This window comes from Pleurodeles waltl, chromosome 7, assembly GCF_031143425.1.
Source record: "Pleurodeles waltl isolate 20211129_DDA chromosome 7, aPleWal1.hap1.20221129, whole genome shotgun sequence".
Lineage (NCBI taxonomy): Eukaryota > Metazoa > Chordata > Amphibia > Caudata > Salamandridae > Pleurodeles > Pleurodeles waltl.
Window position 1 is genome coordinate 1,120,612,629 of NC_090446.1, and position 17,927 is coordinate 1,120,630,555.

The 17,927-nt window shown below is 46.6% G+C and overlaps 1 protein-coding gene across 1 annotated transcript in view; it reads right to left on the minus strand.

Annotated features, from left to right (window-relative positions):
• HID1 (HID1 domain containing) overlaps nt 1-17,927 on the minus strand; it is a 187,022-nt gene that overhangs the window by 117,681 nt on the left and 51,414 nt on the right. The window contains exon 2 of the mRNA XM_069200104.1: nt 12,744-12,893. Coding sequence (XP_069056205.1) covers nt 12,744-12,893 — 150 coding nt within the window. The remainder of the gene's footprint in view (nt 1-12,743; nt 12,894-17,927) is intronic.

Below are 17,927 nucleotides of genomic sequence, written 5' to 3' on the forward strand. Positions count from 1 at the left end.
TGCACCAACCTACTGAGAGCTATTTGCCATCTCCCTCCACTCAGGGGTCATACCATATGACTGGAAAAGAGCTAATGTGATTCCTTTGCTCAAAGGAAAGCTAACCCTGGGGATGTGGCCAACCACTATGGAAGATGACCGTTTTCTGAAGAGGCTCCCGTCACTCGCCGCACAAATCCCCTACCATCCGAGCAAATATCTGTCTGCCACGACGAAAAAAAACTAATGTGTATATCCTAATAGCAACGCAGCAAATATCAAAGTAGTTGCCGGTGCAAGAGAAACAGTGGCACCTGTGCTGCAGGGTGAAACCACAGCCTCACGTACGTCAGCGCCACAGCAACTGTAAGTGCTCGTGGCAAAGGACTGCTGAAGGGGCTAGACTGACCCAACTGCCCAGGGCTTACTGCTGGTCCACTACAAAGACTTCGGACTGACACCAAAGGCGGTGCAAGAACCTGTGTCCTCACAGGCAAGATGACCGGGATAAGGTCCAGCAGGGCCTTGGGCCTTGACTGTGGGACGAGTGATCAGCAAGCGGCACACCAGAGGTAAGAGCACCCATGTCCCCTACCATTATTGACTCCCCTGCTCAACGCTTTTGACTCCTTGGGCTCACGCCACCTGCCTTGCTGTGGTGCTCGTGGTGCCCTGCGGCAGTGCCAGGACTCTCCCTTTGCCGACCCCCATACATGGCGCTAGTAGCAGCAGCGGAACATGTAAATTATACATCAGGCCTTTCTATACTGAGCGGCTGACTGCCAAGATCGATGCCGTAATGTGACACAGAGGGGCGGGGTGAATCTCACAGAGCGGCAAGTATCCTAAGAGGGGGCTAACCAGAATAAGCTGTTGCTTTCTCACTTTAAGCCTCTATTCTCATGCGACAACCGAATACACTTGAGTGGGACACAATGCAGGGTGTCCCTTTGGACAGTCCAGGAGAGACAGGCCTCATCTGCTTATAGTGGCATGGCGTTAAAGGCAGCACAGCTTGAGGGAAGAGACTACTGGTGCCCAGTGACTACTAATCTGTAGCCCTGGAGGAATCCTTGGTGTGTGTCCTGCCACAAGACTTTGACTGCCTCCTAATCGGGTGCTATTGAAGGGAATACCCCCTCAATTTCCCCTTCACTGGACTGGTGGCCGTGCCTCCTGGTGAGCATTTCAGAAGGATGAGAGACTTGCCATTTTTCCCCACTGTTGGAGGTGAAGTGCGCTACACCAGCTGAGCCCTTTGTATAGAAAATGCTCCCAGGAAAGCCAGGGGGAGGTGATGGGAGACTCGACAGGCCGCAGGAGGACTCTGCTTCTGCTCCCTGGCAGGCAGCGGCGAGTACGGAAGTACCCCCTCCTATATTTCAACACGGACAGACACAACGTGGAGGTGTGCAGGGCAATCCATTAGAAATTACTAGTGGCAAGGGAAACTGCACTATCCACCAAACCAAGTTGGACAAACATACCCAGCCGAAAGAGCCCACAGCAACCTCAATGGTGGAGGATCAGAGGACTCCTTATGCCCAAGCCCCTCTGACAGCGAAGACACCCACCCTCACGGATATAGTGGCAGCGATACACAGAGTCTGTACAGCCCTTGAATGCAAAATAGGCACAGTCTCCACTGAGGTCACGCAACACGGGTGCCCGCTTCAAGGAGACAGAGGAATCAATCACCACCCTGCAGGAAGATGCCAAAGCCTAGAAGGCTCAGGCCAAGGAGTTGCGTGCTACTACCAATGCCTTACAAGCCAAGCTGGAATAGTTTGGGGGGCAGTCAAGGAGAAACAATGTCCGCACAATAGGAGTCCCTGAGCATTCTGAGGGGCCGGCAGTTAATTTATTCATTGAAGACCTTATACTCAAACAGTTGCAACCTCGTGGCCTCTCGAAATACTTCTCTGTAGAATGGGCCCACAGAACTCCAGGTACTCCACCAAGACCGGGAGCGCCACCGCGCCCTATAATAGCATGCATCTTTAACTACTGTGGTCAAGGTATAATTTTACAAGCCGCTCGCAGTGCACCACCGATCACATGCGAAAATGCTTATGTCACATTCTCAGATTTCACATGATATTCCCGACGAAGTTGTGAGCCGTAGCAGATGGTAAAACCTGGTACTTCACCTCGCCCAGAGGAAGTCTGGGACTGGCTGGAAGGTTAGAGAACCTGTTTCCGTCTGGAAAGATGACATACTGATGCTGGAACTACAGATGGGCCACTAGGCGCAGCAAACTAGAGACAATGAAATGGCCTGGCCAGGAACAAGGATCTCTCCTGGGCTTTTCCCGAGGAACACTGCCTGACATTGAGCAGACGAGACAGCTCGGGACCTGCTCCTTGTTCCACTAGATTGTCCTGAGCAAACGCTGAGACAGTGGGGGCGCTAACCCTATGCTCAACTAGACGCCATACTTCAAACTTTAGGACTGAAACTCTTCAAATATTGACAATATCCGTGGTAACATTACGTCTTTTTGTACGTGGGGAGGGCGGTTAGGTTGCAATCTGGTGGGATCTACAGACTCCTTTAGTTTGTATTATCTTTTAGGGTGACAGGCACTCAGCAAAGTTGGGGGTGCGGGGGGACAGGCAGTTTCAGGTCCATCATGCAGGGAGGCAGGGTGGGGGTATGTTATTGGGGTTTGGGTTGAACAGTTTGTTTATTTTTTTGCCATTTCAGTGTTATGGTGACATTCTCACATTTACACAGTAGCAGCACAAAATGGGCATTCCAACATTCCAGCTACTGACTGACCACACCCCTCAGGGGACCCAGCTCCGTCCCACACATGCAATTCTCCATGACCTCTAAAATGGTGGTACCGTTCCCCCTATTAATTGTTGAACAGCCCCAGAGCATGGCAGGGGCCTTCACCCATTGGCTGCCTCCATATCTCTTGCTATCAACTATTTATGGCTTCCACCCTAGGCGCTCCTAGTTTCAAGATCTTCTCCTAGAATGGCAACGGGTTGGGAGATAGAATTAAAAGAGGGATGGTATTGCAATACCTTAAAAGACCCTCACCTGATCTAGTTCTATTACAGAAGTCACTCTTCCAGGGAAACACCTACCACACCCTAGATAGATGGGGTTTCAGAATGGCTGCCCATGGGGGGGGGCATCCGTAGGAGTAGATCCCTCTCATTTATGATACAAACTATCTGGCCTGACTCACATGGTAGATATGTGGCGCTCCTAGGACATTGAGAGGGCAAAAACACCAACATCATCTTGCTCAATATATACCCAAGAATCCACAATGCAGCATTTTCAGACCTCAGTGTGCTTCTCCTCAAGCTCCCTGAGGGCGGCATGTTGTTTGGGGGGGGGAGGGCTTTAACGCTGCCCTCTGTGATGTCAATGACCACTGGCCTCCTCACTGGTCACGGTCAGCCCATCGTCCACTGGCTGACTTCATATTGGCGATTGGCCTTGTGGGCGTGTGGTGTACCTTCAACCCTAGAGCACAACAGTATACATATCACTCGAGAGCACATGGGAGCCTCATGCTCATCGACTATATACTTACCTTGGCTCAGCAACTTCCCCATATTGGAGAGGTCCACCACCTTCTCAGAGGCATCACCAATCACTCCCCAGTTTCTGCAACCTACGGACTGGCGGACGTAGGAACAGACCAAGAATAGTGCTCACTCCCTGGTACCTCAAGATACCTCACATGCACGTGAACCTCCATGAGACCACAGAGCAATATTTCGATGTGGGAAGCATATAAAACCCCCATTACGGGTCAGGGCATGGCACTGATAGCAGAGCACAAAAAGAAAAAGAGAGCCTGGTTGGAAAAACTTGAGGGGGAATTCCAGAAGTTGGAATCCCAGCTCACTGCGGATAAAAAGGGGAACTAACAACATGATCTATCCTTGAAGCAAGAGGAATACAGAGATGTTGCGACAAAGGCCACAAGGGCTCATCACTGTGCAACTCAGCATTGCCTATATGAGGTGAGCGATATGGCTGGGAGGCTTCTGGCTTGGCTGGATAAAAGAGAGGTAGAATCTCTGTGGCTTCTTGAGGTCTTAAATAATAGGGTCGAAAGTGTAGAAGATAGGCAAGGCGTGGCTGATTTCTTTGCAGACTACTATGCCCGCTTGCATCCCCGACACCTGCGGCTATGACTGAAGAATCTCGTGAGTTGCAACCTGGTATTCAGATGCTGGGTATTTCGCAGACAGACAGAGTTTCTAGAGCAGGAACTGACGGAAAGCGAAGTGACGCAGGTGATCCACAGTTTGGCATTAGGTAAAGCTGTGGGTCCAAAAGGCCTACCTATAGAACTCTATAAACTTATAGCAACAAAAATTGCCCTTCATCTATTGGAGATGTTTTTGGAGTGCCAAGATGACAGAGTACTGCCCAAAGACCATAGTAGATAACATAGTTGCCATACATATAAGGAGGGGTAAACCGCCAGAAATGAGTGCCTCCTACAGGCCTATTTCATTCCTTAATGCAGAAGTGAAAATTCTGGCAAAGTGTTTAGCTACACAATTGGTTAAGGCGATTTGATCGCTGGTCCACACGGATCACTCCGGCTTCAATCCGGATTCATGCAAGGGAGAAGCACTAAATCTGCAACGTCTACATAGTGTCCTGGGCCGTGCAACGAGAATCCAAGAAGCAGCTCTTGTGTTGTTTCTCAACACACAGATGGCCTTTAACACAGTGGAGTGGACCTTTATGTGCGTTATACTGGAGAAATTAGGTGTCATCCCGAGCTATGTCTCCTGGATATGTCTCCTGGATATGTCTCCCATATTCTGATCCCCTCACTGAAATAACAATAAATGGCGGCACGTCTGCACTATTTCACCTCGGACGAGGCACAAGGCAGGACTGTACTCTCTCTCACCTAATTTTTGCTTTGGTCCTGAAACTCCTCATGGCCTGGATTCAGTGTGATCCCTTGATTAGAAGGCTACAATGGACTGCAGACTGAGAATACAGAAATCTCCCTCTACGCAGATGACATCCTCCTCTATATAGCTGATCCGAGTCTCAAAAGCATTATTGACATATTCACACTTTACCCTCGCCACTAAGGCTACGCCATTAACTGGATCAAGTCTTTGCTCTATGTCCTCTATAGACCTGCACTGCACACACCTGATGACTACGTAGCTCAGGTGGTCACAGGGTTTCGCTACTTGGGGATCTTTGTCACAAGAGACCCTGACGCATTCTACGTGCACCACCTCAAACCACCGCATACACGCTTACAAGGGGATTTTCAAATCTGGAGGACCTTGCCTTATTTAAAATGATGGCCCTCCCCCGCTTTCTATATGTAGTTCAAAACGCACCTGTAGGAGGCTGGACTGACTTGTAGTGGGTACCAAGGGGTACTTACACCTTGCACCAGGCCCAGGTATCCCTTATTAGTGTAGAGCGGTGTCTAGCAGCTTAGGCTGATAGAAAAGGTAGCTTAGCAGAGCAGCTTAGGCTGAACTAGGAGACAAGTGAAGCTCCTACAGTACCACTAGTGTCATATGCACAATATCATAAGAAAACACAATACACAGATATACTAAAAATAAAGGTACTTCATTTATATGACAATATGCCAAAAGTATCTCAGTGAGTACCCTCAGTATGAGGATAGCAAATATACACAAGATATATGTACACAATACCAAAATATGCAGTAATAGCAATAGAAAACAGTGCAAACAATGTATAGTCACAATAGAATGCAATGGGGGCACATAGGGATAGGGGCAACACAAACCATATACTCTAGAAGTGGAATGCGAACCACGAATGGACCCCAAACCTAAGTGACCTCGTAGAGGGTCGCTGGGACTGTAAGGAAACAGTGAGGGTTAGAAAAATAGCCCACCCCAAGACCCTGAAAAGTGGGTGCAAAGTGCATTAAGATCCCCAAAGAGCACAGAAGTCGTGATAGGGGAATTCTGCAAGGAAGACCAACACCAGCAATGCAACAACAATGGATTTCCTGACGAGAGTACCTGTGGAACAAGGGGACCAAGTCCAAGAGTCACGATCAAGTCGGGAGTGGGCAGATGCCCAGGAAATGCCAGCTGTGGGTGTAAAGAAGCTGCCACCGGATGGTAGAAGCTGTGGATTCTGCAAGAACGACAAGGGCTAGAAACTTCCCCTTTGGAGGATGGATGTCCCACGTCGTGAAGAGTCGTGCAGAGGTGTTTCCGTGCAGAAAGACCGCTAACAAGCTTTGCTACCTGCAAGGGTTGCGGTTAGGGTTTTTGGATGCTGCTGTGGCCCAGGAGGGACCAGGATGTCGCCAATTACGTGAGGAGACAGAGGGGGCGTCCATCAAGACAAAGAGCCCACTCAGAAGCAAGCAGCACCCGCAGAAGTGCCGGAACAGGCACTACGAAGTGGAGTGAACCGGAGCTCACCCGAAGTTGCACAAGAGGGTCCCACGAAGCCGGAGGACAACTCAGGAGGTCGTGCAATGCAGGTTAGAGTGCCGGGCACCCAGGCTTGGCTGTGCACAAAGGAAATCCTGGGAGAGTGCACAGGAGCCGGAGTAGCTGCAAAACACACGGTTCCCAGCAATGCAGTCTAGCGTGGGGAGGCAAGGACTTACCTCCACCAAACTTGGACTGAAGAGTCACTGGACTGTGGGAGTCACTTGGACAGAGTTGCTGAGTTCAAGGGACCTCGCTCGTGGTGCTGAGAGGAGACCCAGAGGACCGGTGATGCAGTTCTTTGGTGCCTGTGGTTGCAGGGGGAAGATTCCGTCGACACACGGGAGATTTCTTCGGAGCTTCTAGTGCAGAGAGGAGGCAGACTACCCCCACAGCATGCACCACCAGGAAAACAGTCGAGAAGGCGGCAGGATCAGCGTTACAAGGTCGCAGTAGTCGTCTTTGCTACTATGTTGCAGTTGTGCAGGCTTCCAGCGCGGTCAGCAGTCGATTCCTTGGCAGAAGGTGAAGAGAGAGATGCAGAGGAACTCTGATGAGCTCTTGCATTCGTTATCTAAGGAATTCCCCAAAGCAGAGACCCTAAATAGCCAGAAAAGGAGGTTTGGCTACTTAGGAGAGAGGATAGGCTAGCAACACCTGAAGGAGCCTATCAGAAGGAGTCTCTGACGTCACCTGCTGGCACTGGCCACTCAGGGCAGTCCAGTGTGCCAGCAGCACCTCTGTTTCCAAGATGGCAGAGGTCTGGAGCACACTGGAAGAGCTCTGGGCATCTCCCAGGGGAGGTGCAGGGGAGTGGCCACTCCCCTTTCCTTTGTCCAGTTTCGCGCCAGAGCAAGGCTGAGGGATCCCTGAACCAGTGCAGACTGGCTTATGCAGAGATGGGCACCATCTGTGCCCATCAAAGCATTTCCAGAGGCTGGGGGAGGCTACTCCTCCCCAGCCCTGACACCTTTTTCCAAAGGGAGAGGGTGTAACACCCTCTCTCTGAGGAAGTCCTTTGTTCTGCCTTCCTGGGCCAAGCCTGGCTGGACCCCAGGAGGGCAGAAACCTGTCTGAGGGGTTGGCAGCAGCAGCAGCTGCAGTGAAACCCCGGGAAAGGCAGTTTGGCAGCACCCGGGTCTGTGCTAGAGACTCAGGGGATCATGGAATTGTCTCCCCAATGCCAGAATGGCATTGGGGTGACAACTCCATGATCTTAGGCATGTTACATGGCCATGTTCGGAGTTACCATTGTGACGCTATACATATGTTGTGACATATGTATAGTGCACGCGTGTAATGGTGTCCCCGCACTCACAAAGTCCGGGGAATTTGCCCTGAACAATGTGGGGGCACCTTGGCTAGTGCCAGGGTGCCCACACACTAAGTAACCTAGCACCCAACCTTTACCAGGTAAAGGTTAGACATATAGGTGACTTGTAAGTTACTTAAGTGCAGTGGTAAATGGCTGTGAAATAACGTGGACGTTATTTCACTCAGGCTGCAAGTGCAGGCCTGTGCAAGAATTGTCAGATCTCCCTATGGGTGGCACAAGAAATGCTGCAGCCCATAGGGATCTCCTGGAACCCCAATACCCTGGGTACCTCAGTACCATATACTAGGGAATTATAAGGGTGTTCCAGTATGCCAATGTAAATTGGTGAAATTGGTCACTAGCCTGTTAGTGACAATTTGGAAAGAAATGAGAGAGCATAACCACTGAGGTTCTGGTTAGCAGAGCCTCAGTGAGACAGTTAGGCATCACACAGGGAATACATACTTACAGGTCACAAACTTATGAGTACTGGTGTCCTGGCTAGCAGGGTCCCAGTGACACATAACAAACATACAGAAAACATAGGGTTTTCACTATGAGCACTGGGCCCTGGCTAGCAGGATCCCAGTGAGACAGTGAAAACACCCTGACATACACTCACAAACAGGCCAAAAGTGGAGGTAACAAGGCTAGAAAGAAGCTACTTTCTCACAGCACCCTATCCAAGCAATAGACAGATCAACCCGTACACTCCTCTGGGATGGGGGTCCTCCTCAGATAACTCTCCAGAAACTAACAAGGGGCTTGTACGACAGAGGGATTGCTCTCCCTGATCTCAAAAAATATTATAGGGCACCACAACTATTTGTTGTCAATCACTGGGTTCATCTCCCAAAGGATGAACCTGCCTCTAGAGTGGATAGGAGAAACATGCAGCCCAGGGTTGTCTGAAAGCCATCTGTGGGAGAACATGCACTACACCCCTTCCCAGTCCTACTGAGGTTACACTTGCTCTTTGGCACACAGCACTGAATGCTATGGGCTGGCGGGGTAAGATCACACAAGCCTCTCCCTTATGAGACACCATGCGGTTAGGCACTCTGGCCTTACAAGGGGGCTTTGACAGATGGGATCTTTTTGGCCTTTCTATGGTGGGTGACTTATGGAAACAGGGTGCGGTGCTTCCAGATACACATTTACAAACAGAATACCAAATGGTCTCCACTGAGACTTATCGATATGTCCCTGACACCATCTGTGATTCACAAGGGCTTCGCAAACACACACCTCATGAATAATCATGAGGTGGGTCGCAATTTGCGACTCCCTTGCGAATGGCAGCCTCACAGGGATGGTGGCCTGCTGGAGACAGCAGACCATGTCTGTGACTGCTTTTCAATAAAGCAGTTTTTTTTTGTAATGCAGCCCGTTTTCCTTAAAGGAAAACGAGATGCATTACAAAAACGAAAAATTAAACGTTTTCGTTTCAGTTTTTTAGAGCAGGCAGTGGTCCGCAGGACCACTGCCTGCTCTGAAAAAATGTTTACAGTGACATTCACAATGGGGAAGGGGTCCCAGTGGGACCCCCTCCCTTTTGTGAAAGTGTTAGCACCCATTTGAAATGGGTGCAAATATGCGATTGGTTTGCGCCTGCGTTCCCAAAACAATCCTACATTGCACTGCGAGTCGCAATTAGGAAGGGAACACCCCTTCCTAATTGCGAGTCGCGAACCCGTTTTGCGATTTGGTAACCAGGTTACCGAAACGCAAAACTGGGTTTGTGCATCGCAATGTGCTTTTTGCACGTTGCAAACAGCGAAAGTCGCTGTTTGCGACATGCAAAAAGCTACCTCATGTGGGTCTTGGTCCCTAATTAGGTCTGGTGTTAACAAAGACATTTTGTTTTTATTAAACTTCTATTTCTCTCTCTTTCGGCTGGCTTTACTGTGAGTGATCGCATTCTGCTCTTCCACAAGGAGCATATTGGCACACAAAGTAGTTTTGTTCAGTGTCAGAAACTACAGTGGCAATTAGTGACGTAACGAAACTGGAGGGTGCCCCTTTGCAAAGAACATGGAGGAGCCCCCTCTCCAGACTCACTCAGGGCAGGTGCTGTGCTGAAGGGGCCCCCTGGAGGGCGGCTGCGGGGCTTTGTTATGCCACTGGTGGCAACGTGTGCTTTTAGAGTTCAAAAAAGTATTATTTTTTTTTTGCCAGTGTCTGTTACAATGTTGAGGGCCTGGCAGCTCCCACAACAATAAAGTGTTACAAAAGCCATGACAAAACAAGACACGCATTGATGAAACTAAAAGGCTTATAAAAATATGTCAGATCAATTGGCTTTGTCAGTTTTTGTTTATTTTCATGCTTCCCATAATCGTGTTGAAAATGGTTACACTGATTTTCCATTAGAAATATTTTTGGGAAATACTAGCATGCATCAAAACATTTTACTAAATGACACTTCATTTGCATCTAATCAGAGAGCATTCTGGGAGCATTATACTTAGCCTCATAGCCTAAACTTTTCAAACATGTGTATACACGCTTTGTTTTTTTTTGTACTGGAGCCAACGTCAGTAGTGAAGTGTGACCTTAAAACATTTATTTACAGCACTCACCCTAATAATGAAGGCTTTCAAATAATGAACCATAAATACAAGTCCAAACAGCATTATCTTTTGGAAACACATTACCTACACATTACTCTCTGTAAACAGGCAGCCAAAGGGTTTGTGCTGCAGAGGGTTGAGCCTACTTGTCCCAAGGACAAAGTAAACATAAAAACTTGTTGCCCTTGACCCCAAACAAGATGTCCCGGGCGATAGGAATTCCACATCCCTGTGGATAGATGTGAATGACTGTCTCATCAGTGTGTGTGGGTGTGATATGGTACCAACAGGAAAATGGTGCCTCCTAAACACTGGGGACAAAACTGTTCTCACTCGCATGGACTTTCTTCTGGGTCACACTGGGCTTGATAGTGGCTAAACGCAACATGGCGCGGTTGTGGGGAGCTGAATCAACACCACACCTCAGCAATTGGATGATATGGACGGGTGCATGCAGGCAGAGAGGGTGGTCTACGAAAACATGGGTTGTCCAAGCAAGTGGGCAAAAATCAACAATATAAGGAAAACAGAATGTATATCGGGAGAAATGTGTGCTCCTATTACGAATACCAATCAAGATAAATGGGGTCAAAGATGCCAGAACTTTGATGCTATCCCGTGAACTGTTGGGGGGGGAGGATGGGGGAGGTAGGATGGCAAGTTGTTTCCGGTGTTAGAGAGTAAAGATGGGAATAAGTCACTGTGTACTGATGTTTTTCTCATTAGGATTTTTGCTTCTTAATGTCACCATGATTCTTTTTGATCTATATGTAATAATAAGATGCATGAAAAAAATACATGACTCTGAAACATTGGCAAATTTTAGACCAGTCTCTCTGCAGCCTCGAAAATCTTGGAAAAAGTGATGAACAAACAGTGTACTACTATTCTGGCTGAGAACAATTTGTCACACCCATCCCAATCAGGTTTTAGAGCCCGCTACAGCACCGAGATGACGTTATTGGAAGACTCCGAATCCATTAAGTTCAGGTTGTATTCTGACTTAATTGTTCTGGTGCTTTTGGACCTGTCAGCTGCATTTGATACAGTAGACCATAATATACTGCTGTGCAGGTTAAAACAACTAGGGGTGACAGGCTCTGCCTTAAGCTGGCTGAACTCTTTCCTTGAGAGGCCTCTAGGGCAGAAATGTTGTAGTGTGGGGTGCCGCAGTGATCCTCCCTAAGTCCTACACTCTTCAAAATCTATATGATACCATTGAAATATTTGGTTGAATCATTTAACATCAAGGTCATATCATAGGTAGATGATACGCAGCTCCAACTCACTTATGATGGGGAGTCTGCAAGTGCAAAAGTTGCAATTGTATGTTGCATGAAAGCGCTACTTGAATGGCTGAGAGCTAATAAACTGCAGTACACACCAGACAAAACTGAGCTCGTATTGTTTGGGCTGAATCCCCTCCCATGATGGGTTGGAGCACTGCACCCTCAAACAGCGGTGGCGAGAAATCTCAGTGTTATGTTTGACTCCCAACTATCGTTCAGTGCACAGGTGTGGATCTGTTGCAAGCTGAGGAAGATTCTTAACTTACTTCTGTATGACGCAAGAGTCGTTGTGGTCACAGTATTGATATTATCTAGGCTAGACTATGCCAATGTTCTGTACTTGGGTCTCCCTCAATATCTTGTCCACTGTCTTCAAGTAATTCAGAACTTGGCAGTCTGCCTACCTCATAAATTGCCTAAACACACATCAGTATCTCAGTTCCGGAAGAGACTGCACTGGCTGCCCGTCAGTAATGCATAATGTACAAGGCACTGACATTGACACATCAAGCCCTTCATAACAAAGGCCTCAGGTACTTGAATGAGAGGATTATGGAAAATAGATCAGGAAGGTCCCTGCATTCCAGTAGCATTGGTGTAATCATGGTTCCCCAATTTAAAAAACAACGCAGAAGAGGCTACTCTTTTATAGTTAGAGCAGGCAGTATGTGCAATTAGTTGCCTGGGCATTTGAGATCCACTATGGAGGAAATAAAATTTAAGAAAGGACTGAAAACATTTTTATAAAAATTTTAGTGATTGTGTGATCCCGGCGGTTCGTGTTTCTTTCCCGTCTCCAGGTGTCTAAAGCACCTGGACATGCTTTTGAGTAGCTGTGCGCTATAGAAGTATCATTCATTCATTCATAAATCATTTCTAATCCTTGGTAATACTTGTGCATCTAGACATGCTAATAAAGCAGCACGTAAAGGCATTGCATTGCACTGTATTTAGTGATAAGCTGTGGGCTTTGCTGTAGCAGAGAGTGGCTGTTCAAGGTGCACCGTGCTGTGTAGGAGAGCATAGTGTGATCCTAAGAGAGAGTAGGGTACCTTTGAGCAAAGCATAGTCAGTAGGAAGCAGAAAAGGGGGTATGACTTAAACCTCGATGTAACAAAAAGGAGACAGAGAGTGAACTGTAGATACCTTGTAGCAGAGTGTGGCCAGGTTAGAAGGGGATTCTTCCCTCACCGCCCGTATTTCTGCTGCTGGAACCAATGCAAAGACATCCTGAACAGAAGTAGCCGTGTCTGCCCAGAACTGGTCCCAAAAGGCATCGTCAGTGGCCTCCACCGGCTGCAAACAGACAGAACAAAACAACAAATGAGAGGGTTTCAGCTGCATAAGGTAAGTGAAAGTGATAGAAAGCATGGACTCCAAGTACATTAAATCTTTAATTATTAAGAGGTAGAGCGATATGGTTCCTTCGCTGGAGAAGAAGGTTTTGGGGTCAAACTTCTGTTCAGGGTTTCACAAGCAAGGATGGTCCCAAGTGGAGACAAGAACTCAGCAGAACACAACCATTCAGAGAGTGATGGTGGGTCAAATTGTCATTACTGCATGAAATGTGGTCTGTGGCTAGCTCTTTGCTAGCTCACAACCACAGAGAAAATGTAAACAGTTTTCTCCCACTGCTGTGCTTCTCCAAAGAAAGGGGGCAACAAAGTCCACCATGGGCGTGCTGCTAGGGCACAGGAACTGAAAAAAACATTTTAACCATGATCCTGCAAGAAGAGACAAATAAGATCACTTTATTTTTCCTAAGACCTCTTCATCTCGCCTGGTTGGATCTGGAATTGGACAGAGAACATCTCCATGGCAATCCTGTCAGAGAGGAAGAAACAAAATCCTTTCCCCACACCTACCATGCATGGAAAACAGGATATAGACGATCCCATTCTGCACCATAATGACTGGCCTTTTACAGGGTACCTTTACCCCCACCCCAGGCACAGCTAGTACAGAGATCAGCAGCCACCCTTACGGGCCCCCATGATGTGCTGCTTACAGAGGTGGGGTCGAGAAGATGCCCCATTACAGTACTGAAAAAGGGCAACAGGTGAAAACGATATGCCTCTAAACAGTCAGACAGATATTTTCAAAACTATACATTGACAATGTGAAGATTGTCAATTCATCTATTAGTAAATATATACCAGGTAATACATCATTTCTTACATTGTTCCCCAAGCCCCATGTACTAACTCTTTCTGTGGCCCCAACAGTGTATATACCAACATAAAATTCCTCTCCCACTATTTATACACACACAAACACACAGATTTTTACCAAGAAATATGTTTATTTAGGGAAGATATGGTGTCTTTTTAAAATCAGCAGATATTCAACATTATAGGCTTCAAAAAAAAAACCTAAACCACTCAAATTATTTTTTTTGTGTGAGCTACATAACTATAAGACACAGACTCCAAATGTGCTGCACATTACCTCACACGTGGCATCACAGATGATCAAACAAATAACGAACCGTTTGGTTTTTGTAGATCGTGAAACATCTCATAACTGGTATATGAAGACTGAATATGTCTGAAACACTAATTGATTGGATCATTCAGGTTTCATTTTAAATGAGCAAATAAGTAGTAGAGTGCATTACAAATGTCTGAATGCTCACAAGCTTACGGCTTTGAGAACCACCTCACAGGGACATGCTTCCCGAACAACTCTTCACACTTCAACTGAAGGCCCTCCTCTATACACGTACGTGCATTTACGACCACAGAGCATACATTATTTGCAGGAGTACATGCAAAGCTTGGGGAATTTCCTCACATAATAAATCGCTACTCAGTGGCATATGTGGGATTTAAAACTTTTTTTGCATGAGGGAGACAGACCTACAACTCCATGCTCCTTGCAGGTGGACTAGCTGAGGGCAGCCATACTGGTAGATGTAAAGAAAGCTTAGGACATCATCCCTGTAAAGATTACAGATGATCCCACTTACTGACCCGATCATCCCCACAATACCGAGTTCCACTAAAACCCATAATTGTCTTAGCAGCAAAACACAGCACATCCCGCCAAAGCAAGCCAAGGGCAGAGGGTCCACAGTTCGAGGGCATCAACCATGGGATGTGCTTCACGTGGTTGTGTGTAAAGAACAATGGAACGAAGCACAATTCAGTAAAGAGATCAGAGAGAGAGAGAGATCAGAGAGAGGGGGGGGGGGTGTGTGTGTGTGAGTGTGAGTGTGAGTGTGAGTGTGTGTGTGTGTGTGTGTGTGTGTGTGTGCGCGCGCACACACACTCTCCAACTCCTGTAAGAAAAACAGGTGATAAAAACCACATTAAGATGTAGTAATTCTCTTTTTCGTGGTATTTTTACTTCGGATATTGGAACACAAACTCTCATCAGTTCACAGGGAGTTCTACAATTCCCTCATTTTAATGTGATTGTTTTTTTTGTAAACCGAAAGCCCAAGGTCTTCACCTCATGTGTTCGCTAAACCTCCCCCTCAGTGGAGTCAAGGTGCACCCCTGGGTTAAAAACAGCAACAGTAGATAGTTACAGCGTTGCGATGTCACAGTCAGAGGCAAAAAAAAAAGAGCTATTTCAAGGAAAAGTGTGAGGACAAAAGTCCCTGACATGCTGTGCCATTTTTCTCTATCGCCTCCGAGAGTTACCGTTTGTTTTTATTTTTCCATTTGGGCAGTCGTTTGTGTGGCACCGGTGTGCTCTGAGAGGGGAGCCCCTTGTCTGATCTCCTCGCACAGCAGTCTCAAGGGGACAGCTCCTCTTTATTGTGTTAATAATCATACACGATTTGTGGAAGAACACAACTTTATTGTCCGGAGCCTTCTCTACATGCACGTCCACTCCTGTCCAGCTACAGCCGTTGTCTCCACATAGAACATACAGCTCACATAGCAACAGCAGAACACACCTAACTGAAAACATAACGCACCCCCTTCCTTTAAATATAACAAAATACAATAAAAATGCATATAAACAAAAATAACTGTGCCACTTATACAAAGCTATACTTACAAATACTTTATGGACCTGTGAAAGACAACTATATTTATATTTCCACTATACCTTACTAGAAACGAATATGCTCACAACCATGCACATGTACAATCACTCTTTACCAAGAAAAACCTGTTCTCCACATAAAAGGCTTTAAGCCACGTGTGAGGTTTCCTTGCTCTCACTCAACCTCACTGCTACACCCGTACCCAGCTCACACATTCGCACTCTCTTAACCATCACTCACCACCGCACCGTCATATATTGAATTACCTGAGCTTGTTCTACTCTCATCATTTACATACACTAAGATACCCCTGGTTATTTGCAGTATGTTCAACCTCAAACTCCAATCACTGGAAGTCCTTGTTTGAAAAACCTCGGTCATTTTCCCTTAGTTCCTTACACACTTTGGCCACTCACTTATGATTCCACACTTTCCATTGCTTACTCTGACAGCATTATTCAACACTTCTATCACTTCCTCTGGTTCATAAAACTGACTGTCTTTTTATTACGTTGACAGGTTTTTTAATTCGAATCCAAATTCCCACAACAATGTTGACTGGTTTTACCCTGTGTAGCTCATCATAACGTTTTTTTCATGTCTGAATGTTTTTCCTCCATCCTGTTCTGAACTAATTCGAGAGACCACTGTTCCACACTAGGCTGATGTAACCAACTAGGATTATACTTGGACCTGGGATTACATCCCCTCATTATTACAAATGGTGACAGCCCTGTGACATTGTTTCTCATTACTCTTGTACCTCCCAATTTGTGTCATTAGCCATAGCTGACTGAATAACTCCCTTTACCACCCAGTTGAATCTTTCAACCATAACGCTGCAACTTGGATTGTAAAGGGATGTGGTCTTATATTGCACACCAATCCTTTTACAGTAGTCTTTAGATGCACTGGACAAGAATTGAACTCCATTGCCACTTAACACAGCTTTAGGTAACCCTTCAGACACTAATACCTTGTCCAAAAACTCCAATACGCACTGTGTGTCAACCATTTCCACAATCTCTAGAACAGGTCACCTGGAAAACAAATCTATCAAAACAATGATATACTTTTGTTTTTCACCTTGTAGGCCTACAACATATATAGCTACTAATTCCGACGGTTGTTTCGGAAGGACATTTTCACACATTGGTGGCCTCAAGGTTTATAATGTTTATCAGCCCCAGAAAAACTAGGACATTCCCTCACAAATCTCTCGACCTCAGCATCCACATTTGCCCACCAGAATAAGAACCTTACTACGTTGTTTGTTCTCACAAGGCAAAAATGGCCTTTGTGGCACAACTACACAATGGTTTTCCTTAAACTCTTTGAAGGAACAATTCTTTCGCCCCTCACAACTGTACCACGATCCACAAGATAACTACGACCTAACTTCCCAAAATGGCTTAACCTCCTCCTGCAATTTACATTTGTCAGAACAGTTTTCATAAATTTCTTAACTAGTATGAACACCTCGTCTTTGTCATACTGAGCCATCATTCTTCCTTGCATACTGAATGACTACCATCCCCATGTACAAAAGCTACTTGAAAAGTATTCCAAATTTTATCTTTATATTGTCTCAACCTGGTAGGCATCCTCAGTGTATTAGAATAAAAGCATAAGGGGTTAGCTGATAAAGAAAGTTTGCTTTAGTGCAAGAATGGTGTCTGCAAGATGGAGGTAGGTTACTGCGTACAGAAAGAACATTTGAAACCACTGCTTTCCCTACTGTGCTTTGTTTGAGGGCCTGTCTTGAGGGATTCTACATAGTTTTACAAGAAGGCAGATACCCGGAAGTGGTGCCTGGGCAAACATACATAGGGAGAGGCTTGTGCATTGCGTTCTGGAATGATAATTTTCTCTCATTGCTCTTTGAAAAATGAAACTGTGCCCCAGACTGGATGGCTGGATTTTCAACCAGATGCAATGCAGGCTGGTTGTTAATGGGCATCTGTCCAACACATAGAATAAAATTTGGGACTGCCCTTCTGCTCAGTGAACATCTTCTGGCCTTGGACCAGCGTGGACCCTATGCTGTGAATGCATTGGAAATGTGGGCTACCAGCTGCTCACAACCACCTGGGTAGAGTTAAGTCTGAAGGCCCTGCTTGAGCTATCCTGGCCTGCCCTACTGCTACTGAGGATCTTGCCGAAGTGAAAGCCCACTTCCAACCCGAGGTGACCAGAGATGCTAGCCGAGCACTTTGAAGCTGACTGTACTGCTCACTAGCGACCAGAGGCGAACTAGCCAAGAAGCAACCTTGACTTTTACAGATGTACATGAACATCCACTGAAACCCTTGAATCAGTCATCTGAGAGA